Source organism: Bos taurus, chromosome 3 (genome assembly GCF_002263795.3).
Source record: "Bos taurus isolate L1 Dominette 01449 registration number 42190680 breed Hereford chromosome 3, ARS-UCD2.0, whole genome shotgun sequence".
Lineage (NCBI taxonomy): Eukaryota > Metazoa > Chordata > Mammalia > Artiodactyla > Bovidae > Bos > Bos taurus.
The window spans coordinates 62,466,016-62,490,768 of record NC_037330.1 but is presented as its reverse complement, the minus strand read 5'-3'; the positions used below and the strand labels follow the sequence as shown (position 1 = coordinate 62,490,768).

Sequence of the window (24,753 nt, the reverse complement as noted above, 5' to 3'; positions counted from 1 at the left end):
GGTTTTGTTTCAGTTGACTTCTTGTCTTCAAAACTATGTCCTCCACTGTTGTTAGTGAGTCATGTGTTTATGTTTGTTCTATAGCATAGTAAATGTATTGTTATGAATTAATTCGTACAGCCTCTTAAGAAAAGTTACAGCATATATTTGTGATAAAAATACTAATTTCATTAGCTTTATTGTATTTTTCTGGGTTGATGAAATTTTGACTAATTTGACAGAGCTATATATCTTTTAGGTTGTCATAAAAATCATAATGTGAGGTCTTTTGTTTTAAATATCCATATTTTATACACTTTATCAATCATCAAAGGTTTTAATTTATTTTTACTTTTACATTTGGATGTTACTTCTCAGTTTTCATTAAAATTGTAAATTTTATGTATAATATATATCCATTTTATTTTTTATATAAATGATACCAGTTAAATCATAAATGAAGTCTTACCTATTTAATATTTTGCATAGTAACTGCACTGTCGATTTAGTGTATCAAGTAATAAAACTAACTCAGCCATTTTCAATTAATAGAAAACAAAATATACTTTCTACATCCTTATTGAACTTGTTTTAATTTCTGTTTTAGATGCATAACATATTTTTAAATTTATTATTTCCATTCTTTGCATTTAATTGATTTATTTGAGTAAAATCATCCTTTCCTAAAAGGAAAGAATATAGCTGTATATAGAGTTAGTCTGAGCAAACTCACCACTAATGATTTCTTTTATCCTTATTTTCCCACCACGCCCCTTCCATTATTGATTCTATGCAGGTATAATATTGCTGTTCACTGAGCAGTAATTTTAGGACTAGTGGTTAATAAAGAAAAGAATTGTTCCATGTCAGTAACACTGAATTTCATTTTTACTGGATGTAGTCAGATTTACTCATTAATAAAGCAAGTATGTTTCCTGAAAGTGGTTAAATTGACCAAGTTGGATCGGGGCAGGGTCTCTTAATGTGGGTGGAAGGTTTCCTATGACAAACCTCATTTTTCCCTAAGGTATTTCAGGAGGTCAGTATTTAATCTTGATGAATTATTGCAATTTAAGAAAAATTAATCAAGCTAAGGCATTTAATGAAATGTGCAACTACAGTATCTTTGAGTACCCATTTGGAGTTACAGTATTGACACACCCTAATGCATTTTAATAAGGGAAGAGGGGGAATCACAGACATTAATCTGATCACTTTATGAAATTCAGGCAACATACTTCAAAGCCTACATACAATCTAAAATAATATTTTATAGTTCATAATTATTTAAATATTGTTTACCAGCAAGGATATTCTATAGCACACTTCGTAACTTTATAATCTATTTCTTTAAATATCTTGAAGGGAGGATTTTTTCTCCTGTAACTCTACTAATCAGGTTTGTTTTATGAAAGCATTTACCTTTCATGGGGTCTGTGGAAATCAAGGTATTTGCTTTGAATGCTCAGTATGATTGTTGCATGCTAGCTTGCTTTTGTGTAAATTGATGATGGTAGACAATGTCATAATAAGCTAACCATAATTCTTTCTTCCTTTTTCTCCTTGCCTACTGTGCTTGCTTTTTCCTTGTATGTATTTTGCTTACTTTTTTAAAAAATAGATTTTGTATTACAAGTTTAGGAATGTGATGTAGAGAATTTAATGAGAATTTTATAATATTAAGTAAATATATGTGTAAATAAGTAAAGTTACTAATTATAGTGGGGAGGAAAAGTATATTATCTTACCCCACCCTTTAATATAACTATTGGGATAAAGGGGGAGGCTTATATATTCCTGAAAAGGAGGCTAATTTTTTATAGTTAAGATGGTTTTTTCTAGAAGCAGAATTTAATAGAAAAAATTGAAACATACTGAGCTGCATAATTATATATTTCTTCTAACATACATAACTTTGAAAAATGTAAAAATACCGGTATTCATTACATTTGACCTGAGCTTCAAAATTGAATTGCCATTTTGTAAACATATATCCTTGTTGTTATGTTTACCTAATTTTAGTCAGCTTAATAATGAGTTCACATGATAAGATAAATGGAAATAACACAGCCTATGCATGCAGTTGTGTCTGTAGCATACCTATTTAAAGTAAAACTTAGTAAGAATGCTGAGTGACTTTGGAAAGGCAAGAGTCTGTATACAACACATTAGTGAAGAGTCTCATTATTTATTCAGGTACACTAAGTGAAACAACATGCCAACATATTTGTATTGCCTCCTTAATCTACTAAAATGATTGATCCATGTTCTTTTATGTAACTTTAGTATCTTTCTCCTGCTAGGTTTTCCTGTTGTGTGTTTCTCTTTATCCAAAGTAGTGCAGCTCTTATTCTTCCTATATTTAGCATCTATTACAAATTCAGTCTTAGACTAATAGTCAATTTATTTTAATCTTTTTTCTTTTTTCCTTGCACTTTTTTTTTTCTTCCGATGCTTAAAATAGAAGTGGAGCAAAAAGGTAAATAACATATACGGTTTGAACCCCAGCTCCTTGTTATGTGCCTTATGGATGTTACCTCCTCCCTTCCCTTCCCCCACAACATTCCTGACATTAAAACACAATCAGCAGGATCTCATAAATGCACCTCATAAAGAAGTCAACTGTTTACATTGAAATTATATGACTGCTAAATCTGGTGATGGGGTAAAATTTCTGAAGTCGGCGAGGGGGAGCTGTCCTTTCTCTGTTTCTTTTCACCCTTTACCTCTTTTTCTGACCCCCTTGGATATTTTATTATTAAAGTGTCATCTTGCCTGGCTTCCAGAACCCTCTCCATAGCATGCCATGGTTACAGGGTCTCCTGGTCGTTTCATCACTGCTTTCCTTGTATTTACTTTTCTCTGCTTCTAATTGCATTTTCTGAATATTTATGTTCCTTCAACTGAAGTACTCTTGTTTTCAGTCTAACTTCCGTAGAAGTTCTAAATAAGCCTTCACACTGGACTTTTTGTTTTATTTGCTTTATTTTGGTGTTTTGCTTTTGCGGGTTATAAGTGGGCTAAGGGAGGGAGGGTGCAAAGTTTGGTCTAAAAGTACTTTGTTCACTTTTATGCACAAAGCACAAAGTTTTGAAACATAAAAGAACTGTAAGATAAAACACATAGCAAAAGTATAAATTGTTAGCTCGATTATGAATGATCTTAAACTTTGGTTTGTATTTGTGAAAATAAACTTGTGCATTGATTATGGCAACTTGAAGAAAGGTAGTATTTGTCTTAAGTATAAATTTTGGTAAAATTAAGTGTTAATAAGGTGAATTTTTCTTTTTTGACCTATAATCATTGAAACTTATGCTTCCTTGTATAATCTTTTAACTTTGCTTAATTCTTGTTTTTTCTCTATGAATGATAGTTTTTGTGTGCCCTGGGACCTTGAAAGCAATTGTGGACTCACCATGTATATATGAAGCTGAACAAAAGGCAGGTGCTTGGTGCAAGGACCCTCTTCAGGCTGCAGATAAAATTTATTTCATGCCCTGGACTCCCTATCGTACTGATACTTTAATAGAATATGCATCTTTAGAAGATTTCCAAAACAGTCGCCAAACAACAACCTATAAACTTCCAAATCGAGTAGATGGTACTGGATTTGTGGTATATGATGGTGCTGTCTTCTTTAACAAAGAAAGAACAAGGAATATTGTGAAATATGACTTGAGGACTAGAATTAAGAGTGGAGAGGCCATAATTAACTATGCTAACTATCATGATACTTCACCATATAGATGGGGAGGAAAAACTGATATTGACCTAGCAGTTGATGAAAACGGCTTATGGGTCATTTATGCCACTGAGCAGAACAATGGAATGATAGTTATTAGCCAACTGAATCCATACACTCTTCGATTTGAAGCAACGTGGGAGACTGTATATGACAAACGAGCTGCCTCAAATGCTTTTATGATCTGTGGAGTCCTTTATGTGGTCAGGTCAGTTTATCAAGACAATGAGAGTGAAACAGGCAAGAATGCAATTGATTATATTTACAATACCCGATTAAACCGAGGAGAATATGTAGACGTTCCCTTCCCCAACCAGTACCAGTATATTGCTGCGGTGGATTACAATCCAAGAGATAACCAACTCTATGTGTGGAACAATAACTTCATTTTACGATATTCTCTGGAGTTTGGTCCACCTGATCCTGCCCAAGGTAAGAATTTTACTTGCTAATGCTTATATCTTTTATAAACAGTTTATTTTTAAGACTTAATTTATCCCTCTTTATTTTCTTCCCCTTTTTGTAGTTAAAGGGCAAGTGATAATATTGTGGCATTTCAAATTGTCATATAGTGTGTACATTTTAGCCTTATTTTGGTCCATTTTCTTTTTCTGAATTTCATTTAAATGTTGGTTTCAAAAAATTGTCACATCCTTCGTCAGTTTAGATTTCCATTGCTAAAAATGTATTGCCAACTACAAACCTGTTAGTTTTGTGTGTTTTTTTCCTACCTGACTTCTGAATTGATTAGAATCTGTGTGCAGACCTCTTAACTTCTTGGCGCCAGTGGTTAAAGGAAATGTGTGTTAGGAAGTCCCAGGAGAATTGCTAGGCTTGATGTACAGTGCCAGGCATAAGTGTTCTAAAGTTTTGGTGTCTGCTGTCTCTAGATCATCATGTAAAATTACATGTTTTTATTTCCCAATAAATTTGTGATGGTATTAGGTCAATATTTCTGGATTTTAACTGTTACACATGGACTAAGCACTAGATGATCCCAAGTATTGCTTTATGAAGACAGTTCTGCTAGCATTTTTAAAATTTGTGTTCTCTTTAAGTATCTTTATAAAGGATCATTGCTTTATAAATCTTTGGAAATATATTTTAGTTTGTCAAGTTACTTCAGTTCTGCAGTAAACAAGTTTTGAGGGTAAATTAAGTTTTGAATTTTCATTAAAATAAGATTACCTCATACTCATGATAAAAGAATGATCTCTTAATATATTATTATGGAGTTTACCTAATTATAAGTCTTTTCTAGTTGAACAATAATATTTGTATTTAAAAGATCTGAATTATTTTTTCAATTTTATGAGTTAATTGAAATTTTCACATTATTGAGTTATTTCAGAATTGTAGGAACCAGAATGTTCTTTGGAGTAACTAAATCAATCTCTTCAACAAGGTGGAACAGGAATTAATATCTTTTTCCTCTGTTAAAGCAATATATAACCATATGCTTAAACACAGCTACATATACATATACATATTTTTAAGGAATAATGTAACTTATTAAGTCAGTCAGTAAGTAAGTGACTTAGTAAGTCACCAAGTCCTAAATATTGTCATAGGCTTAGGACTACAAAAGCATGAGCCATTGTAGTTGAATTCTAACTTGAGTTATAGAATATGAAATGTGTGATTTTTCTTCATACCATATGGGTAGTAATGACATGCCTTAGTGCTGTGCTATGCTGTGCTTAGTCACGCAGTCATGTTTGACTCTTTGTGACCCCATGGACTGTAGCCTGCCAGGCTCCTCTGTCTATGGCAACTCTCCAGGCAAGAATACTGGAGTGGGTTGCCATGCCCTCTTCCAGGGAATCTTCTCAACCCAGGGATCACACCCAGGTCTCCTGCACGGCAGGCAGATTCTTTATCATCTGAGCCACCAGTGCAAGCCCTCTTTTTGTTTAATTCATGTATATCTAGAATTTGTTGGCTAAAAATTGTAGTAGTGTGCCATTGATAAACTTTCAACAATGAAATCTTCCATTAGGTCATGAAAATCTTTATTGATATTATCTTAGTATCCTTTATTTTTAAATTCAGACATATCTTTTTCTCTTGAGGCCAGCAAGGGATAGTTCCTATATCTCAGCTGTTTTCCTAAAAGTTAGTACCATGGTTCTCTCATATCCTATAGTTTTGTAAAAGGCAAAGTTTAGTAATTGACAGAACTTGACATTGTAAAAGGGTCTTCCCTGGTGGCCGAGTCGGTAAAGAGTTTGCCTGCAATGCGGGAGTCCTGGGTTCAATCCCTGGGTCTGGAAGATGCCCTGGAGAAGGAAATGGCAACCCACTCCAGTATTCTTGCCTGGAGAATATGTATTAATCTTTTTTTGTAACCTGTATTGCCCTCACAGTTGTTAAATGTTTCTTGGATAGCAGTAAATCTCTTCCCCTCCATTAGGAAAAAAAAGTAAAAAAAAAAAAAATTAATGCCGATTATAATTAAATAACTCCTAAAGTTGAGTACAGGTTGATTGAGCTCAATAAGGAATCATTGCCCGCCTCCTTGTCACAGAGCACTTTATGGAATACAAGATGAGTAATAATGTCACTTTCCACTTGTGGCATATGTTCTAGTAAATAATTTGACCCATTTCAGATGAAAAAATCTTTGATAATTTTGGGTGATTTTTGAAAAGAACAGTTACTAGCTTTGAAAATGAGAAACTTTGCCATATGTGGTAGCTTTATTCCTACAGCAGTGTTGTGTTATCCAAAATAGCCATTCTCATATATTCTCAGAAGGTGAAAGTCCATACTGACTTCTTATTAAACCATTAGTGGTAAAAAGTTTTATTTGACCTAAATTTTTCTTGCTGATGTTTGAAGCATATTCTCTTATTTGCTTGCTCTTCATAACTCATCTTCAAATGCTTTTAGAGAGACTCCTGCCTTGCTCGTCCAAGATGTGTGCTGATATCTAACTGCATGTAAATGGGGCCTTGCAGAACTATTCTGGCCCATACATTTAGGTCAAACCAGTAAGCCACTGCTAGCAAGTCTATGTACTGGCTTTGCTATCATGTATGTAGCCAAGATATATATTGTGTTGTTAAATGGATAATTTTAATTATGGACTGTTTCACACTGTATTAGCTGCAGTATTTTTCCCTATATAAATCCATGCCTTCCATTCCTAACAGCACAAGTATGTTATTACTTTGCCTTCATAGTGCTTTCAAATACATCTTCCTGTTTTCTTTAAATTTTTAGCTTTCTGTCTTCTCTACTTAGTTAATTTGCTCCATTATCCTAAACTAGATCTGTTTTTTCTCTTTTGCTTTCTTCCTCTATAATGTTGGCTTAGGGAAAAAAAGCCATTTTGGTCATATATTAACTGTTTTCTGTGTCTTAATCTGAATTGATCTATACTTACTTAATCTGTCTGCAGATTTGTTATCCGAAACATTATGGAAAAATATTGTCTTGAGTTCTGATGGTTTCTGAATATCTGACTTAGAGTAATAATGAAGCATGGCAAACAACATGAGGGACATTTTTTTAAGAGAGCCAGTTAGATTTATTATTTAAGAAGTGTTTAATATAGAATATTTCTTAAAACATCTTCCCGCTGATAATGAATGGTTAATTAAAAGATGATTGGTGTTTTTAGATATTGAATAAGGGTAAATTTAATAAATCTGCTGCAGTTTTTGCCTTACTAGACTATATTCTCACTCTAGCTTGTAATAATGGATGAATTTGGGACTTGGAAGAGGGAAATAACTACCCTCTCATTTATCATAAATACATATTATCTTTAAAATGTTTTCACATGGGAAAAAGCTGATAATAATTAGCAAGTTCTTAATAAATAACTGGCATAGTAAATTTAACCAGTCTGTTTGTTGAGGTTTTCATGGGTACTTATTAATATATATGTGTATTAGCATTAATGTCACTGTTTCTAGGTCTCTGTACTTAAATGATATATGGTAGGTAGAATGCTAAGTCATTTAATCTGTGTGTTGATACAGCACCTGATAACTCTGGGAAGGCTGTGTACAGTAGGGTTCAGATTTACAATATAATTCTATTGTGACTTGTCATGTTTCCTATTACCATTTATAGGAAGTTCTTGAGTTTTGAGCCTTTTGCCACAAACATTTCATTGTGAAACTTTTTACTATTACTGTTTTAGTACCTTATATTCCCACATTTTTTCTTCTTTTAGAGATTTACACAGAGCACAGTGTCAGTTAAATGCTCCAAAATAAGGACATATTGCTTGTGGGGTGTCATACTTTCTCAGAGTCTATTAAAATCTTTTGTCTAGAAAAGTAAGATCATAACATTTAAGAGCATTATGGACAAGTGACCTTAAACAAACTGCTTAACCTCCTCCAATGCTTAGTTTTCTGTTCTGTAAAAGAAAGATAATCATAGTGCCTACTTCATGGGGTTGTGGTAAGGATTAAATAAGATGATCTGATGATCCATGAGTGATGATTAACACAGCATCTGGTACATAAATGCTGAGTAAATGTAAGCTTTTATCATCATGGGGTGCCCTGTTGTGACCTGTCTTCATCTAAGGAAAGAAACATTAATTTTTATAAATATCTCCTCATCTCTAGCTTCAGTATTAGAAAATTGCTTTTTATTGAAGTTCTTAAATCTTGTCCTTGCACAGTTTTGTAGTTGTCCTCCTAACGGGTTACATTTTGCCACTTAAAGTTGATGTTCAATACCCCAAAATTTCATTGATTCACAAGTGAAGAATGTGTTGCTTAAAGAAGTTTAACTTCTTTTAATGAACAAAAGATAAAAGATATGAAAATATATTATCAGTGACACATGGAAATGGGCTACAGAATATTTCAGAAAGTTTTGTGCATTTAATAGAGGTCATTTTATTGCCTACCTTCACTCATTTATTTGAATCTTTACTGATGCTTAGCTAACAGATCACTAATTGTATATTGTTAATACATATTTCAGTCATTAAATATGTACTAATTAGTACAGTGTCAAGGGATACATCAGATGGGGTAGCATTAAACCATTCTGCTCTGCCCTTTTCTCTTTGCTCCGATTTCCCACCCCCTTTAAGATTTGATTCAACAACATTCATTTAACACTTCTTCAAAAGATTGTGATGCTTTTGACAAATGTTAATTGAGAAAGCACTGAAAGCTTGGCTGCATTGTAATCAAAAGAAAATTATGAGGTTTAACAAGATGTCAGGCAAGTGCTTTACAGAAAAAAGATAAACAGGTTTGAATAGGTTTCTGCAACAGCTGGCTAGGCATGATGCTTGACTAATGTACAAAGGATTCTCTCATATGATTAGTAACCAATGCCTTGGAAATAAACCAGTTGGTTAAGAAGTTTCTCTAGTGAAAAGAGACTGTCAAAAATGTATCTTGCACTTATTGGTAACAAGAAGTTTCTCACAACTAAAGAACTAGAAATAGGTGTACACTGCTTTTTCTGATAAACTTAGCATACTCTGTCATAAAGTCAGAATTATGCAAACTATCTAGGGACCAGAGCTTAAAATACTAATTATGTCAGTGATAATATGAACTTGTTTTCTAAGAAGTTTTAATGTTCTAGTCTGGTTCTTATGTGTAGCAAAACCATAAAATAACTTAATGTTTTATAAGATTATCATTAAAAATAGTTACTTTTAATTTGCTCTACTTGATTTAAATTTAAAGCCTCAAAATTATAAAGTCTTAAGATTCAGTAATCTAAATGTTGATAAAACTTTAGTGTGATCACCTAATAGATTTTAAACGATGCCATTAAAGTTTTACTGACAGAATTTTTTTGTTTTTTAAACTAAGTGGTCATTAATGAAGGAAAATATTAAACTCCATTCTTATTTTAACCTAATGGATTTAACAGTTTAAAAATAATGTTGGAAGTCCAGAATAACCTTAAATTTTTTTTCTTTTTAAATTTCTGCTTGTAAGTGAGTTAACTGTAGGTCCTTTTAAACTCTCTGTTAATATGTAGAATTGGTTTTGAATTAGGCATAATTTGGTCCAACTTGTTATCTTGATGAGATTACAATATAACTTCTGATCAGAACTAGTTTCTTTTCATATCTATGTTTTCAAAAGTAAAGATGTCAAAGCCTCAGATGTTTCCTTAGTAAAACAGAACAAGCATGCCAAGCTTATCTTCTGTTTGGATCTAATCAGCCATGCTCAAAAATCTTTCAAGCAAGAATGGCTGCTGGGTGGAAAGATGTCACAGTATTTGTTTCCCTGTAAGATGTAGAGTGGGTGACTTGAAATTTTCTATTGTCCTAATTGTATGTAATGGTCAGACTTTTGTTGATAACTTTGAATTTTATTGTTTCAGAGTATGAATTTGTATATAAATGGCTTTTTCTAAATTATGTATCTGATATGACACCATATTTGATATGTATATTGAAACTTTATATTAAACTATCCTGCATTTCCTGTTAGATGATATATGTTGAAATTGTACATAAAATGTTTTACCAAATATTTCATTGAGAAGTAAACCTAGGACACAGTCAGAGAGCAAAATCTAGGGTAGAACCCAAACTGCCAGTCGCTTAGCCAACAATATGAATGAGTTGGAATAAATGAAGAGATTCATTCTTCTTCCTACCCTGTGGATATTCTCAGTGATCCCATTTTGTTGGTTTGGGATGGTTGTGTTTTTTGTGTGTGTATGTGTGTGTGTGTGTGTGTGTGTGCCTGTGCAGACGTTCACATGAATGTGATGTGTGTTTGAGATTAACATACTCATCTCTTTTCCATAGTGCCTACCACAGCTGTGACAATAACTTCTTCAGCTGAGATGTTCAAAACCACAGTATCAACCACAAGCACTACTTCACAGAAAGGCCCCATGAGCACAACTGTAGCTGGATCGCAGGAAGGAAGCAAAGGGACAAAAGCACCTCCAGCAGTTTCTACAACCAAAATTCCTCCTGTAACAAATATTTTTCCCCTGCCAGAGAGATTCTGCGAAGCATTAGACACGAGGGGGATAAGGTGGCCTCAGACACAAAGGGGAATGATGGTTGAACGACCGTGTCCCAAGGGAACGAGAGGTATTTCTGTCAAATATTGATACTACATATACTATTAAAACTTTAAGGAGGTTCTGAATTACACTGAAGTGATTTTATTTGAGGAAAAATATATTTACAATAGCTAACTTAATTGTTATTTTGTTACTTTAGTAATATAGCACATGTAGACAACTTAAAAGTTTTGAAACTATAAAAGTCTTTTAAGATCAGGCTTTGAATTCCCGCTCCTTCTTCAAGTCCTAGGTCAAGCCTGAGATTTAGGCCCATGGATTCTCTAGTGAGACTGCCTAACAGCTGTGTTTCTCATTGCAAAGTATCATTTTGGATGAGTCCCAAGAAAAAGGGCTTTTTGTTTGTTTGCTGTAAATGTCTGATATTTCTGTGCCGACTTTATATTTACTGTTTATATTCTGCTCTTTGTCAGTTATTGTCAACTACTTCCATTAGCGTTTATTCAAAATTTAACACATGGAGTAGAATCATCATAGTGGATTTCCCGAATGCATGCAGGAAAAATGGTTTCAATTTCACTGTTGTTTTCTGCATCTGTTGTAGGAACTGCCTCGTATCTCTGCGTGCTTTCCACTGGAACATGGAACCCTAAGGGCCCTGATCTTAGCAACTGTACCTCACACTGGGTAAATCAGCTGGCTCAGAAGGTTGGTTGGAACCTTTTAATATGATACACATTGGTGATTAAGGGCTTTAACTTCTAACATAAATAATTTAGCTTTGTATGTTAAGACCAGCTTCGATGTTCTTTGTTCAGTATGAAAGTAAAAAATTATGCATAGTTTTGTCTGTAAACTATTTATTCAAAGTTACATATGTTTTAGGGCATGCTGTTTTCTATGTGAAGCTTTTTAATGAGTACATACTTGCTTAATTTCATTCATATTTAGTTTGTTCTGTTTCTTTTGATGTTCGTAAGACAAATAGTGCACTGGCCTAATAAATCAAATATCATTAAGTTTGCAACTGAATCCACAGAATGCAAGCAGATGTTCATATCACAGCTGATTATGACAGAATAAGTAAAAATGACTTTAAAGGCATTAGTAACTTTAATACAGTGCAATGTAGTGACATTTTAGTTTTACCACCTTTCTGAAAGGCAAGCAGTAGATAATAACCCTCAGTGTTATACTGATTACATTCTGACTTAAATTTCTGGATCATTGGAATAAATTAATAAGATTTTTAAGCAGCAGTTTAAAATGGTTGCAGTGAAATGAGAGAGTTGTCTCAAAAAATTTTTAAAGGACTTTTTTTCTCTTTTGTTCCCTTTAAATGCCTGCCTAAGAATTTCTTTTTGAGGATCTAAGAACCTTTAATCATCTGAAATAAAGAGAAAGTTATTGGTCTCAGTTAGTTGCAGATTTTGACATGTTTGTGTATATTTTTCTCACCACAACAAAGATCCTAGGGAAAAGAGCAAGAAGCCACAAACAACAAGAAATCTTTACTGAGATAATATAAACTCTCATTTCAGATTAGAAGCGGAGAAAATGCTGCTAGCCTTGCCAATGAACTGGCTAAACATACCAAAGGGCCAGTGTTTGCTGGTGATGTGAGTTCTTCAGTGAGATTGATGGAGCAGTTGGTGGACATTCTTGATGCACAGCTGCAGGAACTGAAACCTAGTGAAAAGGATTCAGCTGGACGGAGTTATAACAAGGTAGGTAGAAGCTTTCTGTTATTTTAAAGTAGATATTTTGTATGTCTGCTCTGGATTCTTCGGCAGTTGACTGCCTAACTTTTGGTCCCGATGACACACGAATAGAAACAAAACTTCTAATTTGGTTCATATCTCAAGAAATAATTGTAGTTGTGAAAGCAGCAACATGCACTCCCCTTGCTGCCCCCAAGATGATGCTAATTACCTGAGGAAAGGTTAGTCGGTGGTAAACTTCATCTACCTGGTTGTTGTCAGTGCTCTCACTTTGGAAGGCATTATCTGCAATCGGAGAGATTGTGTTAAACAACTCATATACTAATACAGGCAACTCTTGTGATTATAACAAAATTGTAATGCATATAGGAGTGTTAGATACTAAAAAGTTGTTTTCAATATTAGGTTTGGGGAGAAGGACAAGTTTTTTTTGGTAGAAGTATAGTGTGTTAGTGCTACAAATTTTTCTTACCTTGTCAAAAATTTGATAGTTATTTTAACCATACTATAAAGTGTTTATATGAAATTCATATGAATCTGAAATCTGTGGCTAAAACGCCTTTATAGGTTTTTTCTTGCTTTTATCACATATTTTGTCTCTAGTTTTATCAAGATACTTTGCATTATTATATTTAGTAAAATAAAGCTAAAAGCTGTAAATGCATGGTCTTGGCAGTCAGTATAGACTCACAGAAATCCAGAGGACTACAGTACATAATAAACACTGAGCTCAGGACCACCAATTTAATTTTTGTAGGATTTCTTCTTCTTTCCCCGTATGCAACAGATGAAAATCTAACCTCTGATTTTCTTTTCTTTTACTAAAAAGCTCCAAAAACGAGAGAAGACATGCAGGGCTTACCTTAAGGTATCTCTCCTGTGCTGTCACCCTGCTTTCTCCCTTCTTCAGCTTCCTGCTACGCTTTATCATCTTGCTGCATGAACCAATGTATTTCAGTCTTTGATAATTATATAATGTGCCCCATATCAGCTGTATAAATGTTTCTTTTCCCAGGTATATTACTCTCAGAATAAGCAAATAGCTTATTTTTATATTTTTTGGTGTTTTTGCATTCATCCAAACATACAGGAATTTAAATGAAATATCCTCTGAATTGGAAAGTAATCATAAAGTCTTGTTATCCCCTGTTGTCATCTCTGTGGATTAAAAACAACTTCAGTAAAACAGCTATGATATATTCTTGGCAGTTTATCATATCAAAGACTGTATAGTCATAATGTATGTGCATGAAAAAGTCACTGCTTTCTTATCTCTGTGGTGTACTCTTAAATAAAATAGGCTTTGTTTTGAAATTTTAGGTGTCATTACTAGAATCAGGTTGATATTGGGAGGGGCTACTAGGAATAAAACATAAGTAATGTGACTGTACTGTAGATATATATGTTTTTGTGAAGGATAATAGGAACATAAAGCCACCGTTTGCCTCAGAATCTTTTTCTACTGAAGCCAATTTTCCTCGCTGGTATATACAAGTAAAATAGGAAACATGGTGAGGCTAACCATAGAATTATGCCAAGCTAACTGTATGATAGATCAAAATAATAATACTACATTGCATTTTGTTTTATTCTGTGAAGTTTAGAAGTTCCTTTTGCTGGGTATATTTACTTTCTAACTTTACTCATCTGGGGACCATATTCCTAGTCAATCAAACTTTGAAGAACTTGTTTATATACGAATGAAAACAAAACAAAAGAACTTTGTAAATTTTGTAGAATAGAGATTAGTCAGAAGCTATGACTTCACCAGTTTTGGTTGGCAAGATCTGGAGAAATAATAGCATTTCACTACCTAGTAATAGACATTGTTGGATCTGAGAACTTTAAAAGAAAAACCAGTGGGAAAGTCTTTTTTTAGGTATTAATATTTTGAAAGTCCCTTATTAGACTGTTTAATGGGGTCAAAGAATTACATGCTGAAATTTATAGAATTTGTCATAATGAAATTTTCAGCTCACCTTTAAGGTGTTAGTTAACGTGTGAAATGTAATAATTGGTATGTTGCCCAGGATGTATATCTCAGTGGGAGTAGAACAGCTTTTTTTCTTTGGCAGGGAGACTACTTCAGGAATATGATTAGCGTAATGATCATTTTGATTCCACTAGAAAAATACAAATGATAATAAATAAGGAGCGATTCAAATTAATGAAAGCATGCCATCAGCGAGTTATGTGTATAGGTAGTAAATTTCAGCATGACCTTAATTTCTGACCAGTGTCGTTTTCAGTATGTCTCAAATGAGCTTCTCTGTTCAGATAAGACTAATAAAACACCTTAAATTACAAATTAGAAGCTGACTTACACTATGCAAATGAAACAAATTCCTGCTTTATGACAAAGGATTCATTTGTAGCTTATATTAGAGGCTCCAGTCTGTATTTCTTGGTAACTATTGAATCTGGCCTCAGCAGACCACTTTCTATTCCACTCCAGTTAATGGATGCAACAGTATCAATGTGAGCATTTTGACAATTTTATCTCCCAGTAGAGATAGAGAAAAGCCTTGGACTCCACTTGCAAGTATCTTCTACTTGCCAGGAAGGTCTTGGTGACTCACATGGCAGACAAAACAAGGATATTAAGATGGATTAAGCTAATTAATCTGACAGTAGCCTCAAACAACTTTTCCACCTACTCATTTCAATACAATACCTCAAACAGGCCATTTTTGTTGTGTTTGTACAATGTATGTTCTTTTTACTCAATGATTGCCAGTAGATCAGAGCAATTTATATTTAGGCTTAATGATGCACTATGACTCAGTACATGGAGAAAGAGTAAATAAACTTAGTGATTTCAGTTATTAAGCCATAGTCAGTGTACAGCTACAGTAAGTATCAGTGCAAAAGCCAACTTTCAATTTCATAACTGACTGGGTTACATTTTTATTTTATATTGTTTTGCGTGGTAATACACTAAACCTGTATATATGAATATTTATAACATATTTATAAAGACTTTATTTTGCCTTTATGTTTTTATTAAATTATTAGTCAGACTTTAAATATTTTGACTGTTTTCCTGATCCCCTTAAAAACAGATCATTGTTTACACATGATGGTATACTCTCTGGTGTTTTTAGCTAGCCAGGGAATTGGAAGAGTGGAAATGTTCACAAATAATTTATAAACTGTGAAGTCATCTTGGTTTTTTCTCAGTGATAATAGTAGACAATGTTATAAGGCACAAATTTGGACACTATTTTAGTTCAGGTTCCCAAAACCAACATGATTTAATTTTCAAGCAAATATAGTAGGCTACTCTAGAGATACCAATGTTTTCTATTTAGAACATTTAAGTCTTGAGGTTATATGTAGGAATGACCATGCATGTATGTGTAATACCTCAGATTAAGAGCTGACACTGGTTTTCTTTCTTTTCAATGATTGAGATATGATTAGATAAACAGAAATGAGCTGTCTCTTTATACTTAGTCTTTATAATGAAATAGTAGTTTACTAATCTTCAGTTAGTTCTATTTTGAAAGGGTCAGACATCAAGTTGGCCAGATAGTGTGTTGTCCAGGTATTTTTCCATAAGAGTAAATCATCATATTTTTATCTTGATATAATAAAGTATGTGTAATATGATAAATACTACAAGATTGATAAATATTACAATTTCACTAGTCAGTGATTGAAAATCACCTTGGTGTACTAGAAGCAGTCAATACTAATGATGGTCTTCTAATGGATGCAGGCAATTGTTGATACAGTGGACAATCTTCTGAGACCTGAAGCTTTGGAATCATGGAAACACATGAATTCTTCTGAACAAGCACATACTGCAACGATGTTGCTGGATACATTGGAAGAAGGAGCGTTTGTCCTGGCTGACAACCTCGTAGAACCAACCAGGGTGTCAATGCCCACAGAAAATATTGGTGAGTGAATCTATTGTCAAGTTTAATTTTTATTTAGAAGATAGATGTTTAAGAGAATTATGATTCCATTGTGAATCTTTTGAGTTATTTCCAAGTGCTAAGCTTTTCTTTTGTCAAGTTATGTTTGTCCCTTAATAAGAAATATAACTGATCACATTCATAAAATTAATGCAAAAGCCAAAGTCTATGTCTTATGAAAGTTGGTTTGATGTACTTTTTCCCAACTAAAAAATCATTAAAGGAAAGAAGGGTTTAGAGTACTTAAATGCCAGAATATGGATTGCTTAAGTAGTGATAATGCTTGCTATGGAACTAGGGCAAATGCTTTTCCATTTATATGGTATGTTCCTAATGAATTTAAATTACTTTCTGGAATGTGTTCTCCCAGTCAAATATTTTAGGCACACAGATATGTGAGCCAAATGTTGATATTAAACACAACTGCTTTCAGGTGAAAATGTGGTCAGTGATGTACATCCCCCATACAGCAGAATGTTCATGCTTTACAGATTGCAAAATAGCTGCAGATAGTTTTGGGGGATCATTTAGAATTTAAATGCTGGCAGTGAGAGGCAAGAATTCACTTTTGATGATATTTGAAAGAAGTTCCATAAGTTCAGTGAAATTATACTAATGAATTAGTATAATTCTATACTGATTATACTATAATATATAATGTATATATACTAAATATATAATGATTATACTATAATCAATATAGAATTGACTTGTCAGTCAGTATCGGCTTGACTGCTTTAGAATTGTTATTCAGTGTGGTTGGGCTCAGATGAAGTTTATAGTATCCCTTAGTAAAGTAAAGAAATTTCCAAAGCGTAAATGTGAAAAAAAACCAAAAGGGAACACAGACTACTCTGTCATTGAAAAAATGTATTGGAGCAGCAGATATTGAATGAAGTTCTGCTATCTAGGATGCCATATCTTATTGCCTTAACGTACCTACTGAAACATGGGACTTTATATTTAAAAATGCAGAAAAGCAAGTTGTATGGGAAAAATAGAGATAAATCTAATTATGATACATGGATTTAGATACAAAATTTTAAATAAGTGAGTTTTTAGAAAGAGGATATTATTAAAATTGTATTTTTATTTATGAGGTTTTGAAGTGATAAATAACTTAATTTTAAGTCAAAATAATATGGCTTGCTTTGGGAGAGCAGCACAAGGAAAGTGATAGTCTACCATTGCTTAGTACAAATAGAAAATAAAGGTTCTCTTTTCTGTCTAGAGCTGTTATTTCTGAGTTTAATTTATTTAGTAGTCTAATGAATTTCCTAAGATACACATTAAACAATTCTTCTCAGATGTTTTCAGGGATTTGCCTATAAGGTTAAAGGAGTGTAGACTTGATTATCTCAGAAGATAAATCATAAAAAGTATTTGAAGTGTTGTGTTGGGACCTCCATTTGTTTTTTAAATCTTTTGAAGACTATTTTAAAAGCAATGCCCCCCCGCAAAAAAAAAAAACCCTAAAATTTCCCACTTAAGCTGCTTCCAAGAGTACAAGAAGTTTTGATAGGCCAGGTTAATTTTTTAATTAAAGAAAGAACGTTATGCATAGATATCTCATAGTGTATATAGTACATGTTTTACCGACTTCTGAAAAATAATGCCCCGAGAGGGAAGTTTGAGGGAAAATCAGTTCAGTTCAGTTGCACAGTCGTGTCTGACTCTTTGCGACCCCATAAACTGCAGCATGCCAGGCCTCCCTGTCCATCACCAACTCCCAGAATCTACCCAGTCCATCGAGTCGGTGATGCCATCCAACCATCTCATCTTCTGTCGTCCCCTTCTCCTCCTGCCCTCAATCCTTCCCAGCATCAGGGTCTTTTCAAATGAGTCAGTTCTTCACATCAGGTGGCCATAGTATTGGAGTTTCAGCTTCAACATAAGTCCTTCCAATGAACACCCAGGACTGATCTCCTTTAGGATGGACTGGGTGGATCTCCTTGCAGTCCAAGGGACTCTAAAGAGTCTTTTCCAACACCACAGTTCAAAAGCATCAATTCTTCGGCACTCAGCTTTCTTTATAGTCCAACTCTCACATCCATAGATGACCACTGGAAAAACCGTGGCCTTGACTAGACAGAACTTTGTTGACAAAGTAATGTCTCTGTTTTTTAATATGATATCTAGGTTGTTCATAACTTTCCTTCCAAGGAGTAAGCGTCTTTTAATTTCATGGCTGCAATCACCATCTACAGTGATTTTGGAGCTCAAAAAAATAAGTCAGCCACTGTTTCCACTGTCTCCCCATCTATTTGCCATGAAGTGATGGAACCGGATCCCATGATCTTAGTTTTTTGAATGTTGAGTTTTAAACCAACTTTTTCACTCTCCTCTTTCATTTTCATCCAGAGGCTCTTTAGTTCTTCTTCACTTTCTATCATAAGGGTGGTGTCATCTGCATATCTGAGGTTATTGATATTTCTCCTGGCAATCTTGATTCTAGCTTGTGCTTCTTCCAGCCCAGTGTTTCTCATGATGTACTCTGCATATAAGTTAAATAAGCAGGGTGACAATATACAGCCTTGATGTACTCCTTTTCCTATTTGGAACCAGTCTGTTGTTCCATGTCCAGTTCTAACTGTTGCTTCCTGACCTGCATACAGATTTCTCAAGATGCAAATCAGGTGGTCTGGTATTCCCATCTCTTTCAGGATTTTCCACAGTTCATTGTGATACACACAGTCAGAGGCTTGGGCATAGTCAATAAAGCAGAAATAGATGTTTTGCTGGAACTCTCTTGCTTTTTCGATGAACCAGCGGGTTTTGGCAATATGATCTCTGGTTCCTCTGCCTTTTCTAAAACCAATTTGAACATCCAGAAGTTCACGGTTCATGTATTGCTGAAACTTGGCCTAGAGAATTTTGAGCATTACTTTACTAGCATGTGCTGCTGCTGCTGCTAAGTCGCTTCAGTTGTGTCTGACTCTGTGCGACCCCATAGACGGCAGCCCACCAGGCTCCCCCGTCCCTGGGATTCTCCAGGCAAGAACACTGGAGTGGGTTGCCATTTCCTTCTCCAATGCATGAAAGTAAAGAGTGAAAGTGAAGTCGCTCAGTCGTGTCTGACTCTTAGCAACCCCATGGACTGCAGCCTACCAGGCTCCTCCGTCCATGGGATTTTCCAGGCAAGAGTACTGGAGTGGGGTGCCATTGAGATGAGTGCCATTGTGCGGTAGTTTGAGCATTCTTTGGCTTTGCCTTTCTTTGGGATTGGAAAGAAAACTGACCTTTTCCAGTCCTGTGGTCACTACTGAGTTTTCCACATTTGCTGGCATATTGAGTGCAGCACTTTCAGCTCATCATCTTTTAGGATTTGAAATAGCTCAACTGGAATTCCATCACCCCCACTAGCTTTGTTGGTAGTGATGCTTCCTAAGGCCCGCTTGACTTCACATTCCAGGATGTTTGGCATTAGGTGAGTGTGAGTGATCACAACATCGTGATTATTTGGGTCGTGAAGATCTTTTTTGTACAGTTCTTTATATTCTTGCCACTCTTCTGCTTCTGTTATGTCCCTACCATTTCTGTCCTTTATTGAGCCCATCTTTGCATGAAATATTCCCTTGGTATCTGATTTTCTTGAAGAGATCTCTAATCCTTCCCATTCTATTGTTTTCCTCTATTTCTTTGCATTGATTGCTGAGGTAGGCTTTCTTATCTCTCCTTGCTCTTCTTTGGAACTCTGCATTCGAATGGGTATATCTGTCCTTTACTCCTTTGCTTTTCACTTCTCTTCTTTCACAGCTATTTGTAAGGCGTCCTCAGCCATTTTGCTTTTTTTGCATTTCTTTTTCTTGGGGATGGTCTTGATTTCTGTCTCCTGTACAGTGTCATGAACCTCCGTCCATAGTTCATCAGGCACTGTCTATCAGATCTAGTTCCTTAAATCTATTTCTCACTTCCACTGTATAGTCATAAGGGATTTGATTTAGGTGAAATAGATGCCTGTATGTGTATGGCTGAGTCTCTTCTCTGTTCATCCAAAACCATCACAACATTGTTAATCAGCTATACCTCAATACAAAAAAATAAGGTCCTGATCTTAATGTATTCATCTATTGATTACCCAAGAATTAATGCTATGAAGATCATTTTACATATTCCAATATATTCCTATACCTTTTATTTCATATTTTGTGAAAATATCACCCATAATTTAATGACATTCAAGATTCAACTTTTTCCTAGGAGTTGTTCTCTTTTTAGATATGAGGACTAAAATATCCCATTATCCTTTTATGTCTTCATTCTATGTTCTTATCTAAATTTATAGTGTGGCTACAGTATCTTTGTTTATTAAGACAATTTGATTCTCCTCCTTAGTGGTTTTTCCTTGAATCCCTATTTTCACTTGATTATATGATTGACCCTTATACATGACCTCATAAAATGGTAAAATTATATGTTATAATTATATCTGAGTATAGCTTTTTTAAATCCACTTTGAGGTATACTTTATATACAATAAAAGCAACTGTTTTAAGTGTACTTTTTGATGAGTGTTGACAAATGTACACCCATTTAACCAACTGCTTGGTCAATATTTCAACTACCTCAAAAGGGTCCTTTATAGTCTTGGATAGTTTTTTTTCATATTCCCAGCCCCAAGCAACCACTGATCTGTTTTATGTCACTATAATTTTGCTTTCTCTAGACCTTCAGTTGATGGAATCATAAACTATATGCTCCTTTTGATCTTGCTTCTTTTACACAGTATAATGTTACTGAGATTCATGTGTTTTGGTGCCAGCATCAGTAATTAAATCATTCTTATTGCTGAATTTCCATTTTAAGGACACAACCCTATTTTTGTATCTACTCATTTGGTTGGTCATACATTTAGGTTGTTCCCAGTTTTTGACTATTACTAGTCAAGTTGTTATTTTCCCAAGTGGTTGTACCCTTTTATATTCCTAGCAACAATTAGAGTTTTAGTTGCCTCACATTCTCACCAGCATTTACAATTGTGTTTTCAAATGTCTTTTTCATTTAAGCCATTTTAGTGGTTTGTAATGGAATCTCATTTTGGTTTTACTTTTCATATATAAGGTTGCTAAGTTACATTTTACTGAAAACTGTTTGAACTTTTCTTGTGCTTTTTGGCTATTCATATATCTTTTTGTAAAGTATCTGCTTATATATTTTGCCCATTTTAGTTGTTTGTCTTATCATTGGATTGTAGAAAGTGAAAGTGAAAGAAAGTGAAATCACTCAGTCGTGTCTGACTCTTTGCGACTCCATGGACTATAGCCTACCAGGATCCTCCATCTATGAGATTTTCCAGGCAAGAGTACTGGAGTGGGTTCCCATTTCCTTTCACAGGGGATCTTCCCAACCCTGGGATCAAACCCAATTCTCCCACATTGTAGGCAGATGTTTTACTATTAGGATTATTTATATATTTCTGAAACAAATCTTTTGTCAATCTATGTATATGCTGAGTGATTTCCCTTAGTATGTGACTTTCCGTTCTATTTTCTTAATGATATCCTGAGAGAAGGAAAAGTTTTTAATTTTGATAAAAACTCCTCATTACCCAGCTTCAACAACATCTAGCTAATCTGGTTTCACTTATTCCCTCACCATTGTATTATTAAAGCAAACCCTAATATTACATTATTACTATAAATTATTTAATATGTATCTTAGACTTTAAGAAAAAAGAGCATAAGCCATTGCCATACTTTAAAAAATTTAAAAAAAAAATTGGTGCACATGATAAAAAAGAGATTTCAATTATTTAATTTTTGGAAATTTGTTAGTTCCTAGTTTGTTTATGGAGAAGGCAATGGCACCCCACTCCAGTAGTCTTGCCTGGAAAATCCCATGGACAGCAGAGCCTGGTAGGCTGCAGTCCATGGGGTCGGTAAGAGTCAGACACAACTGAGTGACTTCACTTTCACTTTTCACTTTCATGCATTGGAGAAGGAAATGGCCACCCACTCCAGTGTTCTTGCCTGGAGAATCCCAAGGATAGGGGAGCCTGGTGGGCTTCCGTCTATTGGATCACACAGAGTCAGACATGACTGAAGTGTCTTAGCAGCAGCAGCAGCAGCAGTTTGTTTAACCAGTACACAGACAAGTTCATCTACATCTGACTGATGCATTGCTCCTATAGGAGAGAAAAAAATTTTCCTTCTACTTTCTAGGTTCTTTGGCTCATCTAATAACCTCCAATTTAAATTCCACTCTACCTGTCCCTCCCCACCGATAATTTTCTTTGCCTCTTATGAAAAGAAACACATACTTGATTGTCTTTCTTTATGATCTTAAGATTGATTAGGTGGTTTAGTTATTATCAGCCTACTCCAGCATTATAAAATTTCCTATAGTTTATTGTCTCAGTGTGCTTAGCAGCCAACTTGATTGTATATATCAATTTAAGCCTAGTTATATTGTGGTAACAAAAACCCCGAGTCACAGCAGCTCTAAACAATAAAGTTTATAACTCCTGAGTCCATGTCACCTGAGCCTCAACTTTGCTCTGCTCCGTACCATCTACTGCATGTTCGTTTTACCCTGGGACTCAAGCTAGTGGAACTTGGTACAATGCTGGTCGGCTGCCAGAGGTCCTAGATTTTCCTATACACTCTCTTACTTTTCTTCCCCTTTCCACTCACTGCAGCCACTACTCAGAAATGAATTTGACAAATATAAGGAGACATAACTATATTAAAATCCCATCAACAGCACTGGCTCCAAGTAGTTCTCCTACGGATCAAGTGTATTCACTTTTAGGACATATGTTGAACAAAGCATATATTATTTGAAGTATGCAAGAGTATAGAGAAGATCATAAACATCTGTGTACCAGCCACCCACTGAGCCACATCGTAGCATTTCACCATATTTACTTCAAGTTTGGGGGAAAGAAATAGGTATATATAATTTAGAAATCCTCTGGGCCCCTCCTTCCTAATCAGATTAAGAAGGGGGTAGCCATCATTCTTGTAAGCATTAGTAAATTTTATTTATTTACTTATGCTTTACAGGTATGTGTGTTTAGCAACTACTTTTCATATTTTAGGGCTTCCCTGATAGCTCCATTGGTAAATAATCCACCTGTAATGCAGGAGACCCTGGTTTAATTCCTGGGTTGGGAAAATCCCCTGGAGAAGGGAAAGGCTACCCACTCCAGTATTCTGGCCTGGAGAGTGCCAAGGGGTCGCAAAGAGTCAGACACAACTGAGTGACTTTCACTTCACTTTCATATTTTAACATTAATGATTTCACACTAAATATAATGGTACATTTTTCATATTTATGCCCATTGATATGTGCATCTCTTGTTCATTCATTTGTCCTAAGAATGCACAGTTATTTAACTATGCCTGTGATAGATATTTTAGTAGCTTATGCTTCTTGATGATATTAGAAAAACTGAGGGGAAAGTTTTTTTTATGTCTCTTACTCATACTTTATACCTTTCTAGATACATATGCACACACACACATACACGCACACACACAAACCTGGAAATAGTTTTGGAGTGATAGAGCATACCCATGTTTAACTTTACTAAATACTGCCAAATTGCTTTCTACTGCTTTACCAATTTTACACTCTTATCAGTAATATCACTGTTCCCTACCACTCTCTGCCAAAGTTCTATTATTGATATAAATTTTGTCATTCTAATAGACCTGAATTGATCACATATTTTAATTTGCAGTTCCCTGATTACTTAATGCATTTATTTGGGTATTTTAATTTTTTCTCCTGTGAATATGTTCTCCACATTTTTTCCTGTTTATTTCTTTCTCTCTAGGTAATGCATTCTGGAACATTCTGGAAACTAATTCTTTGAAGATTACTTTGCAAATATTTATTTTATCTGTGTCTTCTCTTTTTTACTTTGCATATTAATATTTTGTTTTACAGAATAATAAAATCAAATTATGAGTTTCTTCTTTTAAGATTGATACTTTTTTAAAATTTTTTTAATTATTGTTATTTTTTTACTTTACAATATTGTATTGGTTTTGCCATACATCAACATGCATCCGCCATGGGTGTACCTGTGTTCCCCATCCTGAACCCCCCTCCCACCTCCCTTAATTTGTTGATACTTTTGAAATCTTGCTTAAAAATACAGTGTGTTTTTTCTTTTGGTTTCCTGACCAAGAAATTTTTCTCTGCTTTGTAGTGATAAAGATTTTATACTTTATTTAGAAATGAAAAAGCTTTGCCTTTTTGCGTTCATGTTTTTAATCCAACCTGAAGTTTATTTTATTGATGATACTAGTGAGGAAACTAATTTTATTTTTTTCCGTATGGATAATCAGTTGTTTCAGCACTTCCAAAACATAATCCATTCCTTTCCCCAATGGTTTGTCAAGGTATCTCTGTCGTATATCAAGTTTCTGTACGTGTTGGGAGTGTCTGTTTT

The 24,753-nt window shown here is 34.4% G+C and overlaps 1 protein-coding gene across 1 annotated transcript in view; it reads left to right on the top strand.

Annotated features, from left to right (window-relative positions):
* ADGRL2 (adhesion G protein-coupled receptor L2) overlaps positions 1-24,753 on the top strand; it is a gene marked incomplete at its 5' end in the record, with an annotated part of 710,493 nt that overhangs the window by 656,984 nt on the left and 28,756 nt on the right. Inside the window, 7 exon segments of the mRNA NM_181013.1 lie at positions 2,447-2,458; positions 3,353-4,153; positions 10,482-10,775; positions 11,313-11,416; positions 12,250-12,435; positions 13,259-13,297; positions 16,151-16,334. Coding sequence (NP_851356.1) covers positions 2,447-2,458; positions 3,353-4,153; positions 10,482-10,775; positions 11,313-11,416; positions 12,250-12,435; positions 13,259-13,297; positions 16,151-16,334 — 1,620 coding nt within the window.